A 26,576-nucleotide genomic window follows, 5' to 3' on the forward strand; every position below is an offset into this window, starting at 1 on the left:
CCTCTCACCTACCTTGTCCATTGACTAGTAGGGGTAGCTGCATAACAATCCCTGGATTAGGAGAATGGGCAGCCAGCCACCAGGGGCTTTGCCACGCCCCCAGCAACCTTCATTAACCCCCGGAGAAGCCCGCGCCACCCTTTCTCCACTTCTTATGTGATTTTGGGTGGTGGGTGGCTTGCTGACCTTTTGACTGTGGGGGAGTGGCCCAAGAGAACCCCAGGTGAGTGAGGCCTGCTTGGGCTCGCTAGATTTCTAGCCAGCCCAAGCAGGCCTCACTCACCTGGGGCTCTCCTTTCTTGCATCAGGTTGCTTTTGGCTGGGGGGGTGGCATATGCTAACGAGTTATGCTAATGAGTTATGCTAATGAGCTCCACCACCTATTTTTCTACAAAATGACCCCTGAACAAGACCATTAGAACACACAACTTAGATATAACAGTCTAGCTACCTCTTTAAAATTGGTTACAAAAGCACCTGATTTTTATCAGCAAACTTATGCCTCCTCTGGCATGAAACAGCACACACTGATCTACAAAGAAAGCAGGATGACTCACTCAGCAGTCACTTTGTGTGTCCCGGCCATATCAAATGCCACTAAGCTTTCAGGTTAAGACATCACACTTAATTGTGCAGGATGCAACCAGAAATGTGAGCCAATAAACTGCGCAGCAAGTATTCATACGTTCTTCAGCCTGGTTGGTCAACAGTGGTCTTCAGATGTTTCTTTCAGCAAGCATGTTTAAGATACAGATGCTTAGTTTCTCAGCACTGCGTTAAGTATTCTTTTGGATATTCCCATGGTTCTAGCATGAAAGGATGTGATAACCTGATGGTAACATCTGGAAGTGAAATATTCAGAACCTATTCATTGTCACACTTCCCAAGTTATGCAGGCAATTACTGTGAACTCCTCCTCTGTGCAACAATCCATCCTCCGGGATTCATATCCATATGCAACATCTTCATCACCCACTTGTCTCTCCGTGCTCCGTCAACAAATTCATCCAGAGACAACTGCCCTAGAGAATTAATGCAAAAGAGAGGGCAGTGACAATGGGTCAAAGATGCAGGAGAACAAATAAAATCCTACCTATTCAATATGTGTGCACATTAGTGCCTATGGGATGTCCCTTAACTGCCAGTGTGCTAGCCCAGATTCTTTTCTCTGCCACATATCATCAGCTTTTTCACTGGAGGAGAAGGAAGAAGAAGAGGGGAAGTACAGATGGTGAATGTTGACAGAATCCTGATGTTGGCAGTATCCCGAGATGATAATTTTTTTCCATTCTTTGTTGGAAAACAATCACCTGAATATCAAGACTGAGTCTTTTTAGATTCTAATCAGTCAGCATTATGAGTACTGATAGTGGTAAAGTGAACCCAGTTTACTTTTTATTGTCAAAAGCATAACATGGGGTTTTGGTTTTTTGTTTTTTTTTTGCACTCCCTTCATCAAGAGAGCTAAAAAGACCCTTAGGAAACCTGAACAGAGCAAGCCCAGAGAAGACTCTGCATCCTGAGAAACACAAAGCACAATTTTGGTATGATAATTAAAATGATCTAATATTTGGCTCAGTTCTAATTAAAAACTGAGGACAACATAAATTTGAAGAATGACAGTCAGCTTGCAGTCCAAAAATGTTTACTGAGGGAACATCCTTAAAAGCTTTAATTAATTGAACCCCACCAGTTTCAGGTTCTAAAATGACAAGATGATACTTCTTTGATAATGAATTTCAGTGCACCAATTAAAAATTTGCTTGGCAACAGTGTTACAAATATAGGCACCACTATCATCCTAACAGCACATGTCTTACCATCTCCATTTTCATCCACTAACTGAAATATCCTGTCTACAACTTCCTCTGGAGTGAGACCGGGGGCCCCTGTTTCTTCTTCAGGCTGGCATATTCGTTTTAGTTTGTAAATAGCCTGGAAGAAAGAAGATCAATTATGAAAGGAGTAATGTTAAAGGGAAAGTAACCAAAACCCCAACTATATGATTCTGAGGTAAAGTTATAAAACATAGTCAAAAGACTGTATGTAAATCATGGACAAAAAGTAACAGGAAGAAATATCCATGTGTAACTTGTGGCTTCAACGGGAGCTGGGGGGAAGGGGGTCACTAACATTGCCAAGACATGTAAGGTGGATTTATACATGTAAAGCTGCAGTTACTTCTGTCTTTGTGATATTCTCCCCTGCACTTACTAGAGGGACATCTAAGGGGATGCTCCCATTTCCAATAATCAGGTTTAAGAAATTAGAGATGTGTGTTAATACTTTTCATTTAATTTCATTTTTGATTATTTTAACTTGTTTCCTTTATTATAGTAATTGAACCTGTTCATATTCTTTATTCTGTTCTTTATTCCTTTAACTTGGTTTCAAAAATGAGTTAAAAAACTGTGATTTTTTGGCTTTCTTCCGCTTTGGATGTCACAGTTCATAAATGGCAGGCATTCAATTTGTGGAAACGCTGCACTGGATACAAGTCAATATCTGTGTTTTTAAACAAGGATGCTGCCTTTTCACCCGGTCAAGGTCCAAAAGGCAGCAAACTTTAAAAAAAAATTAAAACACTTAAATAATTAAAAGTGCACTAAAAATGAAAAAATAATTCAATTAAAACACATAAACAATGCTAGAGGGAGGGGCTGTAACCATATTGGGGATGTGCTGGATTAGGACACCAATAGAGGGAGACCGACAAATCCCCCTGGGAAAGGAGTTCCAAGATTTTGGAACAGTTTTATTCTGAGGTATGTTTTTAAAACAAAATTGTAACCTCTTTCATGGAGAAAGGTGAGCTAAAAATGCTTTAAACTGATTGATTAAATATCACATATGAAACAAAGTCTATACATTTCCCTTACGCATTAACTTAATTTAGTCATTGATAGTTCCAGACTGATTTCCCTTATGCCGCTCTCACACTCCTCAGCAGGGCTTCCGTCTGATTTCACACTATCTGCCCCGGGGCTGCAACTAGTTTCGGCTATTTCATGCAGTAAACAGAAATTGGTTTTTTAGAGGTTTCTGTTTGCCGTGCGAAAAAGCCGGAGCTAGTTGTAGCCCCGGGGCAGATAGTGTGAAATTGGACAGAAGCCCCACAGACAAGAGGAGCGTGAGAGCAGCATAAGGTGAATGGGAAATCAGTCTCTAGTTTCCCTTTGACAATCAAATTAATCTTATTTGAACATTCCTGGTTATAAAATAGAGATGACAGAATTCTCTACATGAAAAGATAAAGTGTGGACAAATGTGTTTAAAATTGAAAGTGCTGGTTCCGGGCTCCATCATCTTGGCTTCAGAGGGGTCCGCAGATCGTCCTCCTGCGGCAACTCTGAGTATGGATGTTGGAGGGGTGTCACAGAAGTGATGCCTCCAAGTGATGCATGGGATTTTTACAGGCAGAGAGGGGTTCAGTGGTGGCTGCCCCTGTGTTTCCTGTATGTCCTGAGGCAGTGGCGTAGCTAGGGCTTTTGGGGCCCGGGGCCCAAGATTTATGTGGGCCCCCCTATGTGTGCGCACGCCTCCAGAAACAGGATATGATGTCACTTCCGGTGATGTCACTTCCACAAGATGGCCACCACTTGCGAGGGATCCCTGCTGGAAACAGGAAGTGATGTAACTTCCCCAAAATGGCCACCACTTGTGGGGGGGGACAGGAAGTGGTGTCACTTTGGGGGCGGCACCCCCCCCCCCGCAAGATGGCATACAGTGTCTCATTCACACATATTGTGTGGCTCTCAAAGCCCCCACTGACCTATTGGCTGGCTTGGAGAAGGCATTTGTCTCTTTAAATCACATCTCCAAGCCAAGCCAGCAGGCAGCTTGGACTTGGGAGAATTCATCCAAAGTGAAAGTTGCTTTCTTTCCACTTCTCCCTCCCTCTCTCCATCGATTTGCCTTCCTTCCCTCCTTCCTTCCTTCCTTCCTTCCTTCCTTCCTTCCTTCCTTCCTTCCTTCCTTCCTTCCTTCCTTCCTTCCCATTGCTGAAGAGCTACAGAGCATGACATGTGAGAGCCTTGGTCAATGTCTTAAACTCCTTCAAGAACTAATTCTGGTGGTAACAGCCTTCTGTAGTCAGTTAATGCAGGCATTCTGCAACAAGCTTTTAAGAGCCAGTGTAGTGTAGGGATTAGAGTTTCAGACTAGGTTTAGGAAGGAAAAGGAAAGGTCCCCTGTGCAAGCACCAGTCGTTTCCGACTCTGGGGTGACGTTGCTTTCACAACGTTTTCACGGCAGACTTTTTTTACGGGGTGGTTTGCCATTGCAAAGGTTTAGGAAGACTCTGATTCAAATCCTTCCTCTGCCATCAAGGTCACTATGTAACCTTGGGCCAAATATACTCGCTCAGTCTAGCCTCCTTCAGAGGGTTGCTGAGAGGCTGCATTCCAAAGAAGACCAATGCAATCTGTCCTGAGCTCCTTGGAGGAAAACAAGATAACACAGTAGGTAGATCGTGTGATGGCCTTGGCTTCTTTTTCTGTCAGCATCTCATTTAGAGCCTTTCCATCCTTAAACTATCAAGGGTGTTCCAAGTCGGAGGGAATTCCAAACGGGAGGAGCCACTACTAAGACAACCCTGTCTCTAGTTGGCCACCCACTTCACCTCTGCAGGTGAGGATAGAGCAGGGTTTGGGCAGAGGATCTTAATTAGCAGACTGGACAGTGCAAGATAAACCTTGACCACATAGAAAATCAGAAAGGGAAGCTCTGTGGCAGCATTCAAACCCTGCTCCTTTCTCATGCATATTGCCCTTAGGATAGGCTCTCAAAACTTTGACTTTCCAGCCTAATTGTTTAAAGGGAGGGGACATGATTCATTTAGACATTTAGGGTGTCTTAGAGCTGTAGAAAAGCTGCCTGTTCTTTATTATTATTTTCAACCTTTGTTTGTATCTTGCCTTTCTCCCCAGTGGGGACCTGAAGGGGCTTATATTATTCTCCTCCCCTCCAATTTATCCTCACACCCGCTTGCGTGAGAGAGAGGGGGAAAAAAAGGGGGAGGGGGGAAGGGAAGGGAACAAGGAGCCCCGATGTGCGCCCGCGCGCCCCTCCCCACCACACCCCCCTCCAAGTTCCTCCGCCGTGCGCCGTGTGCACCCCCTCGCTGTCGCCGTCCACTCCCCTCCCCCCGCCGCGGGAGATGCCTGAGAAGGAGGCTGGTGCACACGCGCGCCTTCTGAGGCGAGGGAGCGAGGGAGGAGAAAAAGCGACGCGCCTTTCAGCCGCTTGCGTGAGAGAGAGGGGGGGAAAGGGGGAGGGGGGAAGGGAAGGGAACGAGGAGCCCCAACGTGCGCGCCCCTCCCTGCCACACCCCCTTCCTCCGCCGTGTGCGCACGCTCCCCCTCGCTGTCAGGCGCCTCCATTCTTTTTCTCCCCTCCTCGCAGCGCAGCAACACCAACACGGCCATTGTTTGGGGGCCCCCCTTGCCAATGCGGGGACCCCCAGACCTGGGGCGACCCGCCCTTCCCGCCCCCCCTCCCTACGCCACTGTCCTGAGGCTCTGCAGCCATGAAAAGCTGGTACACCAGCAGAAAAAGAAGAATGTCCGACTGCTTTTTTGCTTTCATTTTCTCCAGTACGTCTTTGAAGTAGCGTCTTTCTACTCTTAATGTGATGATTCTACTTAACAAGTAGGTGCTTTTCTAATTCTGTTCCCTGATGGGTCACTTTACATAACATCGAGAGACTATCTCAAAAGAAGATAAAGGAGGCCTCAGAAAGTTACGAGCAGTCTTAACTATTTAAATTGGATTGAATATAACTACTAAAATCGACCTGGATTATAATTATACTAAAGTGATTATTATTAGGTTGCAATAAGATCTGAACACAAAGGAGATATATTCCAAAGAGATCTGTCTCTATCGCTTGACTGTATTTGAAAGAATGGCATTTGAAATCTCAGCTGGAGCTGTCGTGGAATGTGGATTAGCAGGAGTTTGAAGCTATTTTACAATCTGAACAAAGAGACTGAATTTGTTATCAGAGAAAAATGGCACTGCCTAGCAAAATATCTCATGAAAAAGATATCTTTTAAAATATCATCTCTCTGAAACAAGATCTTGTCTCATTTATGCAGCTCATTAAAGACCAAATGAGTTGTTTTATGCTGAAAGCTAATGAAATTGCAATCCTACAGGAGTTAAGTGCTAAAGAGAGTATCCTGACGGCTGTGAAATTGAACTGGGAAAGTAATATGCTCTGGAATAAACAAAGGAAAATTAAAACGGTCTCCTATGTCGCAGTTTTAAAACAAGACCGGAAATCAAGATCCAGTGAAGTCATGCGGAGAGGGAAAAATGGTGTTGAATTCTTCCTCCCGCTGTTGAGAGGGCAGGTCATATTGAGAAGAGAAAAGGTACACTCCGATCAACAAATCAAGATGTGGAAAGCTTTCCAGAAGAAGGATCTTGGATTTTTTTTTTTTTTTGTGAATGGCTGGATATGGAACTTTGATTAAGAAGTGGCATGCAATTTTATTTTTTTTATTTTTTTTCCCAGTTTCTAAATGTCTTTATTTTACAAATTGCATATACAAAAAAGAAAATATACAAATACAAACACAACCATACCACCACCACCCACCCATCCACACTAAGGACTTTGATGGTTTTACCATCACACAATTCTGAATTTTTCATAGAAATTCCCATACTTTTTATCTAAACATATACGATTTTAAAAGGCAAGCTGTGATCAAATGGGCTGACTCTGGTGTAATATGGATGCAGAAATTAAAGGAACTTAAAAGTTTTTAATCACTGGGATGAAGGATTCCTGAATTTTGGTTCTTTTTTTTGTGGGTAAACAAACATGTAACTATTAATAATGAACAGATATCCGATTTTAAAAGAATAAGGGAGATTCTGAAGAAGTAAAAGAGCTGGTAAAATTGTAATTAAATATATAGTCAATTTGGATTAATATTAAAGAATGCAGATAACATATTTCTTTATATAGTAGATGTATCTATAGTATGCTTACTTAGTGAGATTGCTCATATTATTGTAAGAGCTGGATTAACGGTTATAAAGGCAGCATAATTGTTGTGTATCTGGTAGATTTGGTAACTTGGTAGGTTTGTTTTTAATATGCTTTTTGGAGAAATGGTTTAGACTGAGATAGACAAATTATTTAGTTATATCCGATGTAATTTGTTAAGGATAAAGATACGATTTTTATATGCTTGATTTAATAAGGATTTTGTTAAACCAACGATCTAATTTGTGTCTATAATAGGCTTAAGTTAAATTAGATAAAATTGGCGTTAAGAGAGTTTTGAAAAAATTTTTTTTAACTTGTTATACCTATTTGTGTTTAAGAAGTGTTTAGATTCATATTGCTACTACTAGTTTATCAAAAGAATTTTTTTCTGGTAATGAAAGAAAGGAAGATAAAATATATGGAGATTTTTATACTTGTAGGTAGAATGATCTGAGTATTTTATTGGGAGGTAGAATTATAATTGATATATTTGTACTGCTTTCTGTTTCTGTTTTCCCCATTCTGTCAATCCCTCTTTTCTCCTTTTTTATGTATTCTTTGCAATGCTTCTTTCTTTTGTAGTTTAAATCAATAAAAAATCATAAAATTGAATAAAATTGAAAGTGCTAAATACAAGAAGGTGTGCATGCTAGAATCTAGGCATTTCTCTATCTGGGACAGAGAATGGCACAGCAAGAGACAAAACAATGGGTGGAGTGAAGATATACCTGATAATACTTGCTTTGGGTGAGTTTTTGCTTGTGATGACCCAGTCAACATCAGATTCAGGGTTGGGATAAAAATGTCTCCATCAGTTCTGCTGGTACCCTGCTTGCTTTTATTACTTTTAATTTGTGGTGCAAGCACATTCATATTTGGAACACTGTAGTAATGGAAGCTACTAAATGTGTGGTGGAGGTGTAGTGGGAAGCTAGACATCCTCCTTGCTGCTTGTTCTGTCTGAGTCAAGCTTCCCAAATTTACTGTTGTAATTAAAATGAGCCATTGAGCTACTGTTACAAGCAAGTACCTACAGTTTGGGCCGCAATGCACTGTGAGCTGAGTAGGCTGATTCGTGGAAGCATGATGCATGGCTCAATCTGCTAGGCCCAGTGCCCCCTAAGCCTTTAGCACTTCTGAATCATTTCTATACCATCATCCAACCTTCCTTGAGATGCACCCCCCCTTGCCTTTTGACCATTACTTCTTCCAAGCCTTTTGTTCAGTTTCTTGAACAAAACCTTTGGTTAACATCATGACCATTCAAAGACTTCCCCATTCATCATTCCCCACTTTGCTCAGGTTTCCCGATTCTGGGCCATGGTCTCTGGTTTCCTCTTCTGTCCTCTTTTAGGTCTTCTCCTGATCTTAGCAACAGCTACTCCTTGGAAGTATGCCTCTTTAACAGACTGTGGGTTGACTCTGCTATGTATAAATCCTCACTGACCTTAAAACCAGGGCTGAGAATCTGCCTAAGACAGACAGTTCCAATTATATAGACCATCTGCTCCTGCTGCTCATAACTCACCTAAGATGACTGGCTGGCTCATTAAGGAAATCAAGGTTTAATTGTACTAGAAGTTATTAGCTTTGCAGATGTCTAGGTTAATGTAGGGACAGAGAGAAGCAGACTGGGCTCTTTTATGTTAAAGCCAATTTTGTTGCTCTAATTTGAGAACAGTAAACTTAATAGCTCTGTTCTTGCCATATTACTCCTAGGCTTTTCAGCAATAATTAGGGCAGTAATCTTTGTGAGATATTTTTAGTTGTTCCCTTGCACTGTTTTCTGTTTGCACTGAATGTAAAGGCTCTCAGATCACACACAGCATTGCGCCATTTCTAACTAGATGGCTAGGTTTAAAAGAATGCCCAGACTTTGGAGAGGCCATGGGCACTGACCCAGCAATCTGAGCTTGGTGGTGCATGGAGCAATAGAGTGGCCTGAACCTGGCAGATGGCCAGTTGGCCATAGCTGCTTGGATGGTGGCAGCAGAGGCTGGGTGGTGCAGCCAGCCAGGCTGGCCTTGAAAAACTTCCCACTGTGATTGAGTAACCTGCTGAAGGGGGTAGGCAATGACCCATATTGAGGGTCACCTGGGATGTGCTGGCAGAGTAATATCAGTGGTAGGCTCCACTAGAGGGTGCAGTTATGGCTGGAAAGGCTGATTTCAGCAAGGGATGAAACCAGTCAGAGTTATAAAAGCCCAACTAGCCTGGATTAAGATACTCCCTTCCCCAAAACTTCAGCATCCAGATGAGAAGCACAAGAAGATAGGGCAGAGAATGTTATAAATGTCCTCCTTTCATGGTCCGAGGTCCCTTCTGAAGGAGCATGGGGAATTTGCCCAGTGAAGAAACTCACAAAGAAAAAGAGGATATCTATCTGTAACACAGATTTCCCAACATTAGCACAAATCCACTGTTTTGATGTCAGTGCTGTTAAAATCTGTGATGATAATAATTCCTTTACATTCCATTAAAAGCACTGATTCCCTAAATATGTTCTGTTTGTTTGAATCTAATTCTTTATCAATTCTAGTCTCCTGCGATCTCTGCACTGCCCCTATGAATCCAATTCTGCTGGCTCAGCCAGGATCAACTCGTGTTTCTTAAGGCTATGTTCTAACTCCTTCCCCTGTTCAAACACTGTCATAAAGATCTGTAGCACTACAAGAAAACCAGACTACTGCATTATCTCCCAACCTGTCCCATCCTTATACACTTTGGGAAAACCAGGCAAGAGAGGAAGAAATTTAGGATTCTGTCCTTTATGCTGAAGCCTCACTGTCACCACAATGTCACTTACAATACATACACACCTACCAAAGCAGTGTGTTTGTGTGCTCACATGTGAGTGTGTATTTAACTGTTCACATACTATCATTGAATGAATGCTACTGAATGCAAGAAGCAAAAATATTAGAATTATTCTTATCAAAGTGCTTATTTTTTATAACAACAATATAGTTTCAGAAACCCCAGGATCAGAGCAAAGGAACAGTCAAGACGTCCGTTTTCAAAAAGGGGGGGGGGATGAATGATTCATCTTAGCTGCTTACGTTTCTCATTCAAGAATGGAGAATTAACAGGTCTGCTGTACTTATACCTCGTGCCTCCCCATAACTAGGTTTTTCATGTTTTCATAAACAGGAGAAATCTTGCACACTTAGTTCAAGTCAAGATGATTTATACAGAAGCTGCCACCCCGGAGCTACGGAATTAGGTGGTATATCTTGTAGTAAAGAACACATTTCTACTTACTTCAACTATTTCTAAAAGTTCAGGTTTGTCTATGCAACCATTCCCATCTTTATCATATACTTTGAAGGTCCATTTTAGTTTGTGTTCCAGCTTTCCCCGCAAAACAAGATTCAAGGCAGCCACATATTCTAGGAAGTCAATGGTGTTATCCTGTGGAGACAAAACAGGAATTTAATTCGAAAAACTCAAGTAATTTCAGCTTCCTTCAACTGACATATAAATCAGTATTGCTTTGGTGATCCTACAGAATAGTACACTTTTTGTTTTCTTGGGGAAGGGGCAAAATGGGTTTAACTAAATTTTGTATATTTTTTTAATGGTAAGCTAACTTGAGCCACAAAGAAACGTATCGATATTGTATTAAATTAATAAAAAAGTCTAATCATAGCCAGTTCAGACATTTGTAAATTGCTGCATGCAATTTACAAGTATTGTTGGGGATCAAGCCACAAGACCATTCCAAAGTCAGCCTTTACAGAAACTGTCCTCACTTTCATAATTCACGAGAGTGCTACGTGTTGTTTTACCAGGGCTTTTTTTTAGCAGGAATGTACAGGAACGCAGTTCCGGCTAGCTTGGTGTCAGGAGGTGTGGCCTGATATGCAAATAAGTCCCAGATGGGCTTTTTCTAAAAAAAAAAGCCGTGTGAAGCAATGGTGATGTCAGCGGTGTGGCCTAATATGCAAATGAGTTCCTGCTGGGCTTTTTCTACAAAAACAGCCCTGTGCTTTACCCAAACAAACTGCCATTGTACAACAACAGCAACATCCATGGAAACGTTAGTTCAGCATTATATTCTCAATGCAAATGGCTCCTCAAGCATACTTAGGATGCTTCGCATGGAACAAGTTATTATCATTTGAACTAGGCTATAGGATGTATAAAGTCAATATTATTTATTGCAGCAGTTCCACTTTCTGGCTTATCAGTTTATTTTTATTGTAGTATATGTTTCCATCTATACACTGGTGTTCCACAACTTTACGTGCTCACAATTCGCTGGTGACCATTTTGATCCAGTGGGAAGCAAAACACCTAAAAGCAACGGTTCAGATGAACTTGCAAGTTTGCTCAACACTTGGCAGCATTTAACTTAGTTGTTAACAGAGATTATTACACTACTGTTGCTTTCAGATTTTTACATGGGCTTGAGATATCAAACAGTGAACTCAACTCCTTGAAGTGATTTGCAAAAGAGTTAGTGATTCCTAGTAAGGCTCAGGAACTCTTCTCTCACCTCTCATTTCAGTACGTGATCTGGGATGGAAGGGTTGTTAGGTATGTTGGGTGGAGTTCACAAGAAGCACTGGTTTGTGGCTGAAACATCCTGTGATTACTTGCATTGTCCAGGTGGGGCCTGGAGATCTCCTGTTTTTACAACTGATCTCCAGCTAGCAGAGATCAGTTCCCCTGGAGAAAATGGCTGTTTTGAAGGGTGGACTCTATAGCATTGTACCATGCTAAGGACCCTCCTCTCCCCAAACCCCGCCTTCTCCTGGCTTCACCCCCAAAGTCTCCTGGTATTTTCCAACACAGACCTGGCAACCCTACTTCCACTCTTTACCCTTTTCAGCTATCCCACCCCCACATCTCTGATTAACAGAAACCGGATCTTGGAAGGCTCAGCAGTTTTGTTGCAAATACTTAGCAACCACCAGAATGCCCACCAAGATCTCAGAACATAGTCTCATGAGATCTCAGTGGGCATTCTTCTCTTAAAGCTACACTCTTCTTCTATTAAACTGGGGTTAGCCCCCCCCTCCATTTTTTGTTAGATTACATATTTTTCTGCAAAGTCGGGACTTCCTTTAGGTTTGCAGAAAAATACTCCATCTGTCCTTGGCCCCATTGTGTGGGTTTTAACATTTCTTCTTCTCTCTCCCTCTTGCTTTTCCTCTGTGCTTCTCTCTGGCAGTTTCAACAGCCTCTCCCCTTTCCCTCTCTTTCTGTTTCCCACCCCATCTTCAGCTTTCCCTCCTCCTGGCTGCCCCTCCCCTTTCCTGCTCTCCCAACCACCTACTCTTTTCTCTTTCTCCCCCAGCAAACTCTGCCTCCTGCCTCTCTAATATGCCTTTTATGTTCAACTCCCCCATCTTCAGGTTCCCCTTTTTATGTTTTCTGCTCCACCCTCTCCAACTTTACCTTCCTTTCCCTATTGCTTATCTTTTAACTCTCTCCCCTGAACTGAATTTAGGGTTGCCAGCCTCCAGGTGGCGGGGTCTGGCGTTCTCCTGCTTTTACAACTGATCTCCAGTTCGCAAAGTCTAGAGATCAGCTCCCCTGAAGAAAACAGAAAAATTATAACAAATCACTGGTCAGCAATAAATTATTCACACTCTCATTGTGTGTACATGCAATTGATTTAGTAAAAATATAAGAAAAACTAGAACAAAGGAACAATAAGGTTTTTGCACTCTCCCAGTATATGCACTTCATAATTTCTACATAGGAATTCACCTTAACCAAGTTCATAAGACAGTGCTATAGCTGCCCTAGAGGGTGTGAATACTTTATTGTTGACCGGTGATTTGTTACAATTTTTCTATTGTGCATCGGTACCATATCAGGGTATCATATCCCCTGGCGAAAATGGCTGCTTTGAAGGGTCAACTCTATGCTGAGGCCCCTCCGCTCCTCAAATCCCACTGTCTCCTGCATCCATCCCCAAAGTCTCCAGATATTTTCCAACACAGACCTGGAAACCCTAGAACTGATATTAACTGAGCCTTGGAATCCTTGGCAATGTTGGTTGATGGTTGTACAGCAACCCAAAAAAGTGGCTGCCAAGATCTTACAACACAGTCTCACAAGATCTCTGTGGCACACTTTTCTCAGGGAAGCAGACTTATTATTTTTAGAGCCAGTTTGGTGTAGTGGTTAAGTGTGTGGACTCTTATCTGGGAGAACCGGGTTTGATTCCCCACTCCTCCACTTGCACCTGCTGGAATGGCCTTGGGTCAGCCATAGTTCAGGCAGAGGTTGTCATTGAAAGGGCAGCTGCTGTGAGAGCCCTCTCCAGCCCCACCCACCTCACAGGGTGTCTGTTGTGGGGGAGGAAGGTAAAGGAGATTGTGAGCCGCTCTGAGATTCTACAGAGTGGCGGGCGGGATATAAATCCAATATCATCTTCTTCTTCTGCCCCCCAAGTTGTTTTTTTTTTTTTAAAAAGAAAGATTATATTTTTCTACAAATCTGGAGCTTTCCTTAAGCTTATAGACCTCCCCACTACCCCTCCATCTGTCCATGGGCCCACTATGTGAATTTTTAAATAAACATTTAATGGCCTTGTTCAGAATTAGATATAACGATATTTTGACAAGGAATTTATTCTCAAAAAGGGGAGGGACAGTGGCTCAGTGGTAGAGCATCTGCTTGGTAAGCAGAAGGTCCCTGGTTCAATCCCCAGCATCTCCAACTAAAAAGGGTCCAGGCAAGTAGGTATGAAGAACCTCAGCTTGAGATCCTGGAGAGCCGCTGCCAGTCTGAGTAGTCAATACTGACTTTGATGGACTGAGGGTCTGATTCAGTATAAGACAGCTTCATATGTTCATATATGTTCATAAATATTAACACAAATCTGTTTGTTGTTTATCCTGTCCTTGATATAGTGAACAGTTGTCTCACTACTTTTTTACATCATTTTAAAAATCGAGAAAGTGTAATCATACTCCCTTGCTTCCTTTTAATATTCAGTTCTCCTGGTATGTTTTAGAGTTGTCATTGGCTCTTGCAAGTGCAATTAACGGAATGGAAATGCGTTCAAGAAGGTAGCAGTTAGAATGTTGAACCAGATCTGGGAGACCCTGTTGGATGATCTTGGGTCAGTCACTGCATCACCTATTTTATGAGGAGAAAATGGGGAAAGTAGAACCATGTGTACTACTTTGATCTCCTTAGGGAAGGGCAAGAAACAATGTGACAGATGCTGTTTAACATCTACTTGAAACTGCTGGGAAAGCCCATCAGAGAGTTTGGAATAAAGTGCCACTGATATGCAAACTGCACCCAGCTCTACTTTTCTTTAATAGCTGAGTAAGGTGAGTCTGTGGAAGCCCCAAACAGGTGCCTGGAGATTGTAATGGAATGAAGATCAATAAACCAAAGTGCTATCCAGACAAAAGTGAGATACTGCTGGTCTATGACAAAAGCTTCTTCAGAACTGAGGAGCCAGCCTGACCTGGAAGAGGCTGCATTCCCCTGGAGGCCCAGATCCCCTCTGTGGCACAAAATGCCTTTTATCAACTTTGGCTGGTTCACCAATTATGGCCATTCCTCAAAAAGAGTGATCTGGTCACAGTGATCCATGCCCTGATTACATCCAAGTTAGATTATTACAATGTGCTTTATGTGTGGATACCTTTGGAAATTTCAGCTTGGCCAAAATGCAGAAGACAGGCTATTTTCAGAGATGGGATTCAGGGACCATTTAACCCAGTGCTGAAAATCTGTGCTGGCTGCCCATTTGTTTTCAGACATAATTCAAAGTGCTGGTTCTTAGCTTTAAAGCTTTAAATTTCTTATGGCCAAGGTGCCTGAAGGATTGCCTCCTCCCAAATTGTACAGCCTATTAAGATCTGCCTCACATGCCCTGCTATCTATGGCATTGCTTTCAGAGGTAAGGCAGGTGGTGACCAGAGATGGGGCTTTTTTACTAGAAGCTCCTCACTTAGGAATGCCCTTCTCCTTGAGGTTCACCTGGCACCTGCATTGCTTTTTTCTAGGCTGCAGATTAAACATTTTTTGCTCACTAGGCTTTTAATTATGGAGTTGATCTTTAATATCATTTTAGTCCGGGAACTGTTATTTTAAGTTATCAGTGGTCTCTTTTTATGGTTTACATTTTTATGCTGGACTGGGTTTTATTTCCTTTCTTCCTTCCAGAAAGGACAAGTTATTCTATGTTAGAGAAGGTTTCTTGTCTCAGGCTGCCCAAACTGCCATGGCCTGAACAAGGAACATAACTTTTAAAAGGTGTATTTGCTGGCCTAGGACAAGTGCCCGTGCTGGGGGTTCTGCTGCCCCAGGCAGAGCCCCACCCCCCACTTTCCAGTGGTGTGAGGGGAGGTGTGGCAGCAGGCTACTTGGAGCTTGGCTCCAAGCACACTCGCTGCCATTGCTGCCCCCCTCCCGCCCTTGCTCAGTCTTCGTGGATCCCAGGAGGGCTAAGCGTGGTCGTGGCTGCAGCGGGTGTGCTCAGAGCCTGGCTCTGAGTGCACCCAATGCTGTGCCACTCCCCAAACCTGCCCAGCCTTCTTGGGACCCAGAAAGCCTGGGTGGGGTTGAGGCAGCAGCGGCCGCATTCAGAGCCAGGCTCCGAACATGTTCACTGCTGGTCTGATCCTGCTCGGCCTTCCTAGGTCTTGGGAAAGCTGAGCAGGGTCCGGGCAGCAGTGGGCAGGCTTGGAGATAGACTCCGAGCGCATCCGCTCCTAAGGTGCCCCACTGACCCTGCTCAGCTTTCCTGGGGCCAGGAAGACTGAGGGGCAGCCACCTTCATGTTTCCCGGGTCTGTGCTACAGATCCGGGGAATGCAAAAACAGAGGGGTGGTGCCTGCACACTGTGGTCCTCAGAGCCTTGCAGCTGTGCAGGTGCTGCCTGCTTTCACATTCCCTGGGTCTGTACACACCTGGGGAAAGCAAAAGCGATCTGGCGGTTTGTGCATTCCATGGAGCCTGCTTTCTGTTGGGGAAGGCAGGCTCCCAGGAGCACACATCCCACTCGTGGGGAGAAGGGGCACCTGCCAGCGCCCCTTAGGCCAGGTGGCACCTACTTGGCCTACTCCCACACACCAGGCATGCCTAGAACTGTTAACGTTGTAGTAACTAAAATGTCTGAGTGAGGCTGGTTTTGCTGAGACATTAGTGGCTTGATCTATTTCTCTCTACCCTCCTTATACCATGGACATTAGAATAAAACATGCTTCAGTTTCTATGATTCCTAAAGCCATAACTGCAATCAGAAAATGGTGTAGCTAATTTATGGCCTTCAGAGACCACAGACGATAGCACACTTAATCTTGCAAGTATAACTGCTGCATCTTGGAACAGTAAGGTTAGACAAGTATTTTGGGATTGTAAAGAGTGATGGGATTTCCACATGGAGAGAAGAGCAGACATGTCTAGCCTGGCAGACTGGGTTTTAAACGCAGGATTTTAATTAATATATTTTAATATTTTTATGTATTATCTTGAACGCCTCCTCAGGCAGTTTCCTGGACAGGTGGCATAATATTTTCTAAATAAATAAATAATTGGTAAGCAGAACAGGTTGCATATAACAATGATTAAATGGGGAAGAAAGAATGACACTTATTGCCCTGAGCTCCTTGGAGGAAGGGAGGTCCAAAAATGCATTACACAGATAGGAAAACAAAACTGGTAGCATATAATTAAGTTAAAAAGTAATTGGTGAGGGAGAGTCTATTTAATTCTTTTTATGCCACTGCCTATTAGCCAGTGGCCACAAGGATCCTAAAATTAATTAGGGGCCTATTTTGCAATAGTTGTCACAAAATGTAGTGCTAACTTGTCAAACGGAACCAAAACTAATGGAGTCTGAAATGAAACTACGGCTGGTTGCCATCCTTTTTGTCTTTCACTACAGGCTTAATGTGTTCATTTTAAGGTATGTGTCACTTGTTTCTTCCATCGTTTGTTTTACTTATGTACTACACATTATGAACTTTTGCTTCTTGCTCCAGTTTTTGGTTGATGCAGTCAGGGCTGGACCTAGGCTGTTTGTCACCCTAGGCAAGGCTAACTACTAGCCCCCCCTCCCGATAACCAATTTTCAAAAACTGATGAATTGTGGTGAAAATGAAAAGCATAAAACTTGAACTTGCTCCCTGACTTGCATAGCCCAGGCAAGCCTGATCTTGTCAGATCTTGGAAGCTGAGCAGGGCCAACTGAGGCAAGTATTTGGATGGGAGAACATGAAATAACAAAGTTGGGAGGAAAGGCTCTATTCAGCCACCTTTCTGAATATCCTACAGGCCACAATAGAGGTCAGTCACCAGAGGTTGACATGACTTCCAGATGCACAGGTGTGCTCACGCACACCCACCCACAGGCCTATAGGATAGAATGCAGTCTATTCTATCCTATGGGCCCATGATAGGAAAGAATGGAGAGACTGGGCCACCGCTGTGGTGTGACACTTCTCTGGGGTCACACCACAGTGGTGGCCCAATCTCTCCATTCTGTTCTATGGACCCATAGGATACAATTTTGCCCTGCCAGCCCACGCCTCTTGGAGACTTCAAGAGGTGTGCAGAGGGAGGGAGGAGACCCTTTTCCTGCTTTTGTACCCTGCCTTTTTGTACTCCAGGCCGGTGGGGCTTTCTTCCTGGGTGCTTTCTTCCTCTGGCCCATACTTCTTGGACACTCTTAGAGGTATAGGGGGAGATTATGTGATCACTGCTTATATTATATTGTAGGGATACAGCACCATGAAATGTTTAAAAAAATTTAAATTGTAATTATCTTTTATTGGTTTTAATCTGTAAAAATGAATGTTGTTAGCCGCCCTGAGTCCGCTTGTGGAGAGGGCGGGATAGAAATTTAAAGTAATAAATAAATATTTTTTCTTGCTTTTTGCACCCCAGGGTGCAAAAGCAAGAAGAAAGCCACACAGCCCATGCCTCTTGGAGACTCTGAGAGGTGGTGGTGGTGGGGGGAGGCGCCATCCAATTCTACACCCCTGGACTGTTGGCGCCCTGGGCAATTGCCTAATTCACCTACCGGACAATCTGGCCCTGTATGCAGTTGCCAAATGCCATCTTAAATCTACTTGGCAATCAGTACTATCTAGACAAGTACCTTATGACACTCATGTGTTTAACATAATTGAAGTGTCTCCACCACCTTTATTTTCCTTTTAGAATAAAAAAAAAGTATAATATACACAACAAGATAGAGTTGCCAAGTCTGTGTTGAAAAATACCGGGATATTTTGGGGGTGGCTCTGGGAGAGGGCAGGGTTTGGGGAGGGGAGGGGCCCCAGAATGATACAATGCCATACAGTCCACCCTTCAAAGCAGCCATTTTCTCCAGGGGAACTGATCTCTGCCAGTTAGAGATCAGTTTTAAAAGTGGGAGATATCCAGGCCCCACCTGGAGGCTATGTACCAAGGAAAAGGGATCACAGTAAATGGGATAAACAATGGAAGTTAAACAACTACTGTGATGAATAACAAAATTTATTATAACCATTTAAAAACCTTCAGATATTTTAATGCTCCACATTTAAAATTTTGCATAGTTCATGTTATAACAAAGGTCCAATTTAAACATCCATTCATGTATTTTAATACTTCATATTATAAATTTTGCATACTTCATGTTGCAACAGAGGTCCAATATTGACATTCCCATATTGCAAAAAAAAAAAAAAAGCCTATGAGCACCCGGATATAGGCCCATTTCATCAGTAGACTTCCTCGGGAGTAATGCCTTTCTATGTTTTTTTCAGATTTAACAGCCACTAGTACCAACCAAATGTTCATATTCTTACCACATCTTGTCTCTCATTCTGGAATAAACCAAAATAACAATAGCAAAAAATAGCACAAAGCTGAATGGAAATAAAAATTCTAAAGTTTTTATTTCAGTAAAAAACTTACCACTCCAAGACACTTAAGTGTGTATGTTTTATATAGGACCTAGAGCCAGTTCAAACTGATTTTAACCAGATGCTCAAGCCTTCTGGAGTTTGCTGGCTAATAGCCCTCTATGAATATATTCAGCAAGCTGTTCTTTAGATGGCCATTAGCTCTTATTTACTTTATAATTAATTTTAATGTCAAGCACGCCCTTCTTTATGCAGCAATTTTAGCTCAGAACACTTAAGTGCATGATTTTAACCAGGCCAGTACTGTGCCTATCCTGAATCCAAAACCTCTTAGAATTTACTGGCAATTGCCCTATGCAAGAGACTGAAATTCTAATAATATCATGCAGCTGTGTGTTACCTGTAAGATTCTTAAAGGTATAACATTGACAAAAAAGTCTTCTAGATTTACAACAGTTTCTTCTAGGCTGAAACCCCATAACCAACTGGAACACTCACTACAAAGTAACTAATATAAATTATAAGAGGTTTTTTATCATCTCAAAACTATAAGACATGGCCCAGTTAGATATGCTCTTGCTTTTTTCTCCTTTTTCTCAAATATTCATTCTGAATAAGTGTGCTCTACAACTTAAACATCCATATTTGAACACTGTCTGATTGAGGTCTTTTAACACTGCTTTTGTATTGATCTCACTTTTCTCAAGGAAGTGGTTCCACGCAGTGCTGCATTAAATGTCATATTTCCATTACAATTCTGAAAATACTATCCCTGCAGCAAAGGTGCAAAGTAAGTGGAAGGTGGTGTATAGCTGACTCTTCTGGGGTTTGGAACTTGAAAACCAGTCCAGGAAGCCTGCCTGCTTGTGTCCCTTCTTTTCTTCTCATTCTCAGCATACTTTCATGTGATAAGGACAGTATTTCAGTCAATTTCTGTTGGTTTGGGACTAGGGAATTCTAATCAATTTTAGACAGCTTCCTAGAGCTCTGTCAGTTGCCTTTGCACACCTATGACAGAAATTATAAGCTAGCCCTTGAAAGTCCCCCCTCCCAATCTGCACCTTAAGGTTTCACAGCCAACTCTTTAAAACATATTTTTTTTGCGATTGCCACCATTTGTGGTTTTTTTTAAAAAGTGCACAGCATACATTTTTCTTTTAAATCCATATTGCAAGCAAAATACACAAAAATATTAGGAGCACATGCTTCTTCCTTCCCTCTTATTGTGATCAGCCTTTGAATTAAACATGTTGATTTCAGTTCTTCAGTTTCTGATTTCAGTCAGCCATTTAAAAACAACGGGGGTGGATTGCATTGCAGGGCATTTTAAAATGGCTATGCAACCAGGAGATGAGGCATTATCAACTCCATCACCAACCCAATCTCTGCTTCTGTGAGATGTATCAACAGCACCCTACCAGTCCACACCAGCACTACAATCCCATTCAAAGCCAAAAAAAATAGCCACAAACCACTTCTAAAAAACACAGGATGACAATGCAGAAAACAATAGACTGCAGTGGTTTAACAACAGGATTATCAAAATTCTCCATAATAACTGCATGAGTTAATGATGGCTGCTGCAGAAAAAATGGCCAGCATAGAAGCAACCTCAAATATGAGGTATTTCCCTAATGAACAGAGCTCCAAGCACAGCTGTGTTCATGGAGGCTTGTTCATTTCCCTAGATGAACATATAATCAGGGTAGCTACAAATACCTTCAATATTTGATATGTACCTGAAAGGTACCATATTTCAGCATGATTGGCAGGAATCACATCAAACTGTCATAATGACATTTATCACAGATTAAACCCAAAGCAATTTGTCTTGTACAAAGTCACATTCAAGCAGTGGGGTTTTTTTTTTCACTCTAACATTTTGAGTTGTGACATGCTACACAACTATTCTGAAGGGCCTTGCAACTGTTACATTCAGGCTGCAATCTTTTAGGCACTATTCTGTGAGTAAGGTCCACTGAATTCTGACTGAATTCTAAGTAGATCGGTTTAGGATACTTTCAGTATAGCAAAAGCAAAGACTCTCCTTCCACTGTTCAGTAATGACAGGATGCTTCATTGGACAATTAATTTCTACCCAGCAAGATTATTAAATTACTATTACTGGCTGTGATAGTAATAGGTGTGAGCACCAAGGTATCTCAATTTGTTTTCTTTCAGAAGTTTCTTCTGTTATAGGAACACTATGCATGAAATTCCCAGAGGGGTTCATTGGGTTTATGGGAGCTTGTTTGGGAGTGACGGGGGTGTCTAGATGACTTAAATTGCTTTAACCATTTTGGCATTACCACATGGCTGTCTGGACTGTAGCTGCAAATGACTTGTATTCATAGCTGTTATTGAATCAGATCTACAAGTCACAAAACTTTGGCAAAAATATTTTTAATACTTCGTAGGCGATTTAGAGGGAAATTTGTAGAGAGAAGACAACAGCAATCTTTAACTAAACAAGAAATACTCATCTTTCCCCCATCATATGAAGTGCTAGAAAATGTAATCTGCCTCCTGTGACCCTGGCACATTTGTTACTTCTGTTACATAAGAGATAGAACAAATAATATCATGATCAAAGGGGAAACTGTACATTTAGAGGATAGATTGGGTCTTCTACTTCAGAACCAAGTACTACTTTGGTCTTTGGGATGCTTACCCCATTCTTATCAAAAGCTCTGAACATGTTCTCCACATACTTCTCAGCTTCCTGATCGTTCTGTACTCCAAAGAAGCGTTTGAATTCATGCATGAAGAGTGTTCCACTTGGACACTCCACAACAAACTTTTTATACCATTCTTGCAGTTCAGCTACATCAATCTCAGTTTGTTCCCCGTCCTCATTAGTGAAGTGTTGTCCCATACTTCCTTGGAAATTGGAGAAGACAGAATGATTTTTTTCCTTTGCAGCTTTGTATTTTCTTTCTTCTTATAGAACTTTTTATTTTTTCAGTGAATATCATACATTTATGCTGGGTTATTCCCCCTCCTCTTCCTGCTTTCTGGGTTGAGGTGTCTGCTTACTCTACCAGTCTCATTCTCATACTAGTACAACCCAAAATAGATTCCCTGACTTAAACCAGCAAAGATTAAGAATAGTTAAGATCATTAGGAGATTCCCTTGTACACATCAGAGAGACTTTCAGATGTCTCAGAGGAATGCCTCACTGAAAAGTGCTCCTGAAGTGGGGTCAATGGAGTTTCTGATGTGAGTCCAAGAAACTGAGATCCCCTCTTATGAGCTACCTGTAACTCTTTTCTCACTGATTCTGTGACTGAATCAAAACTTAATTCATACCTACTGGTTTAAGTTGCCATCAACAATACAAGTAAAAGGACCTCCTGTGATGGTCTTATTGCTTCTCACAAATCATGTGAGACAACAGCTATAGCGTATATGGCACCAAAGGGCCAAGATAAGAATAAATATTGTTACCACCTATCACTAACATTGTTCTACAAGGGAAGTATAGGAACTACAAACACCCTTACAAGCATTCCACCTCAATACCAGACTGAATCCTCCTCTCCTCCAACTGGGGTACAAGACCAGTGCACCCCACATAGGTAAGCAAGAGGCTCCTCTGTTTCAAACACTCACTGATCCAAACCCACCCCCACCCCACAACATGTTGAGTCAATATTAGTAGGTACAATTACTACTTCTTCAACTTACTTCTTCAACATTTTCTACCTGCCTCCAGGGTGTATAAGGTAACACTGCACAGTGCAGAAGGGGAGGGGCATCTTGGTATTATGCTGGCTGTACTTCACCATGATGTCAGCACAATGTCAAGCTGGTGTAACCTGACATTCAAGTGCAAGGAGCACAACCATGTTCCAGTTCCAACCATTACTGTTCCTGGTTTAGGGTTGCCAAGTCCAATTCAAGAAATATCTGGGGACTTTGGGGGTGGAGCCAGGAGACATTCGGGGTGGAGCCAAGATCAAAGCTGTGACAAGCATAATTGAACTCCAAAGGGGGTTCTGGCCATCACATTTAAAGGGACAGCACACCTTTTCAATTCCTTCCTTCCATAGGAAATAATGAAGGATAGGGCACCTTCTTTTGAGGCTCATGGAATTGGACTCCCTGGTCCAATCTTTTTGAAACTTGGGGGGTATTTTGGGGAGAGGCACCTTCTGCCAGCCTTCTGCATTGCCCCCGGCCTTACCCCGGCCTTACCCAGTCCTTGGGCTCGGAAGGCCTGCACGCAGTGGGAGCCCAGCGCGCCCCTGCCACCATAGACCAGCACCCGCGGAGCCTCCGCCACAGCCATGCTGCCTCCTCCTCCTCCCGCCACGGCTCGGCTCAGCGCCGCCTCCTTCTCCTCCGAGGCCGGCCCAGCACGCCCCTTGCCGCCCGCGCAGCCATAGGCCCAGCAGAGGGGCCAGGCGGAGAAGCGAAGCACACACCCCTTGCCCACGCAGGCCGCCTTTGCCTCTGCAGGGAGTGGAGGGGCAGGGCGCAAGTCCGGCCTGCTCTCGCTCATCCAGCGTTGCTGCTCGGGGTCCTAGAAGGGAGCGAGGGAAGAGGCTGGAAATCCTGGGGTCCCCCGCCAGGGCAGGAGGGTTGGGAAGCCTATCCTGGTTAAACACAAACTTTTTTGTCTTGCAGGTTCACAGCCCCAAGGAGCAGCCCAAGCAGAAACTTCAGACAGAATTCTGATGCAACTTCCCACAAGAGGTGGTTAATTTTTGGCCCAGTTACTGCTACACTATTTCTTCCAGAAGGTTAAACCTAACCTGTGGAAAATGCCAAGTGAAAGCAAGGAAGGGACAGTGGCTCAGTGGTAGAGCATCTGCTTGGGAAGCAGAAGGTCCCAGATTCAATCTTTGGCATCTCCAAAAAAGGGTCCAGGCAAATAGGTGTGGAAAACCTCAGCTTGAGACCCTGGAGAGCTGCTGCCAGTCTGAGTAGACAATACTGACTTTGATGGACCAAGTGTCTGATTCAGTATAAGGCAGCTTCATATGTTCATATGTGAAGGGAAGTATAGGAACTAGAACTGCACACAGGTGCTGCCACTTTTCCAGATCCGTTACTCACACTATGTGCAAAATGCTTGAGCCCACATGCTATTTTCTGCTACTACTGATCATTACTGTCCATGTATCTCTATTGAATTTTTGCACACAGCTTTCCAACAGATTGTGTTGCTATGGAATCCAGTTGCTAGGTTCTTTGCTCCCTGGATGCTGGGTTTTCTTTGGCATATGTTTTGTCAATGGAGAATGCACAGGATACCAACTAGCTATGCTGGCACTATGCCGGTAATGTGTTGGCATCAAGGTCTCAGGACTGAGCTTTAAAGATACAATGTGACCCAAAGTAGAACTTACTAAACATAAATATTATTCTACATTGTGTGATCTTTAATAATAATAAAGGCTAGATCTTTGACATATAATGCAGTATGCTGGGATGTGTCAAATAAAAAACCACAGAAATTTATAATATTAGTCTGAAAGACAGGAGCCCCAAGTATTTATGTGTTTCATTTTAAAATCTATTATCATGCCACGTTGCCCTGGATCAAATCTGTATGCCTGGGTCAACTGGAAACGAATGACCTTTTGCCATAATGGGGGTTGGGCATCCTTATTCACTGGCAGGATTCCATTCTAAGAGGATTGGTACACAATTAGGAAGAAACAAGTGAATGTATGTTGTAATTGAGTGTATGTTGTAATTACAGCGAAGTGCTAAAGGTGAAATAGGGTTGCTTTTGATTTGCAAGAAGGCCACCTCACAAACTGATGGTAACAGCATTCTAGATAATACTATAAGCTACCCAATCATTGTCCAATCAGATCAAACTGCCACATAATGGAGTTTTTCTGGGTTATTAAAGGTAAAGGTAGTCCCCTGTGAAAGCACCAGTCATTTCTGACTCTGGGGTGACGTCGCATCACGACGTTCTCACGACAGACTTTTTATGGGGTGATTTGCCATTGCCTTCCCCAGTCATCTACACTTTCCCCCCAGCAAGCTGAGTACTCATTTTACCATCCTCAGAAGGATGGAAGGCTAGACTGAGTCAACCTTGAGCTGGCTACCTGAAACCCAGCTTCCACTGGGATCGAACTCAGGTCATAATCAGAGAGCTCGGACTGCAGTACTGCAGCTTTACCCCTCTGCACCATGGGCTGCCTTTCTAGGTTATTGGGAGGTTTTTATTTCAAACTCCTGAAGATTTTGAGCCAGAAAATACCCAGGATCAGTGTGATTCCTTTACAATGAATTTTGCAGATAAAGTAACTCACATCCACCGTGAATTAGACACTGCAGCTGGACTGGTTCAATCTTAGGATGTTGTTGGACATAGGTGCTTTGAAGTATTAGGCCCATCACACCGTATTATGCCAGGATAGGTTGGCTGACTGGGTCTAGAAGGTAATAAATGTCTGTCTATGGGAGTGTATAGTTTTGACTGCTTAGAAAAGAGGTAGTTATGAGATGACACCTGAAAAAGACATCCCTGGATCCAAATAACTTCAGGCACTCTTAGAGGAGATGGATTGTCTAAACCAGAGGTCCCCGGGCTGTGGACTGGTACTGATCCGTGGCCTGTTAGCAATCGGGCCGTGAGTTGTATAATTATTTCGTTATATATTACAATGTAGCAATAAGAACACGACGACAACATTGGATTTATATCCTGCCCTCCACTCCAAATCTCAGAGTGGCTCACAATCTCCTTTATCTTCCTCCCCCACAACAGACACCCTGTGAGGAAGGTGGGGTTGAGAGAGCTCTTTCAAGGACAGCTCTGCAAGAGTTATGACTGACCTAAGGCCATTCCAGGCAGTTGCAGTGGAGGAGTGGGAAATCAAACCCGGTTCTCCCAGATAAGAGTCCGCACACTTAACCACCAAACCAAAATAAAGTGCACAACTGTATCATCCCAAAACCATTGCGCCCCCTCCAGGTTCATGGAAAAAACTGTCTTCCACAAAACTGGCCCCTGGTGCCAAAAAGGTTGGGGAACGCTGATCTAAACCTACTCCAATTCAGATTCAGACCAGGTTCTGGGACAGAAACAACCTTGGTGTCAAGCGCCGATATTTCACAATAAGCAGTCTTTCGTTTTAAATCAAAGCTGTTTTATTAGAAACTCAGAAGCTGTACCAAGGACATAAGCCCTTGGGAGTAATGACATACAGGGTTACACAGTTGCTATATAGGATATTTTCAAAGGTTACATTACAGATGCATATTTGAGTCACGGGTTCAAAGGTTGCTAAACACTATCTTTTTTATTACTAAGGAATTTAGGCTATTAAAAACATCTCCCTTTCTCACACTTCTATAACAAAAGGTAAGAGTTGTCTGTGTGAACCTGTGGGAGAGGTGACTTGAAAGTGGTACTAGCCAGGCTGTAGCATAAACATCCTTGGGCCAGATGGATTTATTACTTGCCCAATGGTTGTAAATAAGGGGGGTGCAGTTGAGAGCTGGTGACCTGCTCTATGTCTAAGAAACAACCATGTTACAGAAATAAGCGCGCTTGACACTTGGTCACCCTAACTGATGACATTCACTGGGATTAGGGTTGCCAGATCTTACCTGGCTCCTGGCAGGGGTTGCTTCTCTTGTGCACAAAGCACGGGCTGCACAATGATGTCACCTGGAAGTGATGTCATCATGCCAGGCACATCATGCAGGGCTGCTCTAGCATCTGGGTTAAAAAACCCTCTACGGTCCCATAAAGCTTTTACCCAAATGC

General features: G+C 42.9%; 1 protein-coding gene across 2 annotated transcripts in view; it reads right to left on the reverse strand.

Moving 5' to 3' along the window:
• Positions 1 to 429: 429 nt before the first annotated feature.
• GUCA1B (guanylate cyclase activator 1B) overlaps positions 430 to 26,576 on the reverse strand; it is a 66,463-nt gene continuing 40,316 nt past the window's right edge. The window contains exons 1-4 of one of the 2 annotated variants that reach the window (XM_060231248.1): positions 21,506 to 21,876; positions 10,265 to 10,414; positions 1,821 to 1,935; positions 462 to 1,022 (exon numbers count right to left, since the gene is read on the reverse strand). In XM_060231248.1, coding sequence (XP_060087231.1) covers positions 901 to 1,022; positions 1,821 to 1,935; positions 10,265 to 10,414; positions 21,506 to 21,709 — 591 coding nt within the window. In that variant the 5' untranslated portion in view covers positions 21,710 to 21,876 and the 3' untranslated portion in view covers positions 462 to 900. Of the gene's footprint in view, positions 1,023 to 1,820; positions 1,936 to 10,264; positions 10,415 to 21,505; positions 21,877 to 26,576 lie in introns of those variants that run through there. The other variant, XM_060231249.1, reaches the window with a different exon arrangement.

Source organism: Heteronotia binoei, chromosome 2 (assembly GCF_032191835.1).
Source record: "Heteronotia binoei isolate CCM8104 ecotype False Entrance Well chromosome 2, APGP_CSIRO_Hbin_v1, whole genome shotgun sequence".
NCBI lineage: Eukaryota > Metazoa > Chordata > Lepidosauria > Squamata > Gekkonidae > Heteronotia > Heteronotia binoei.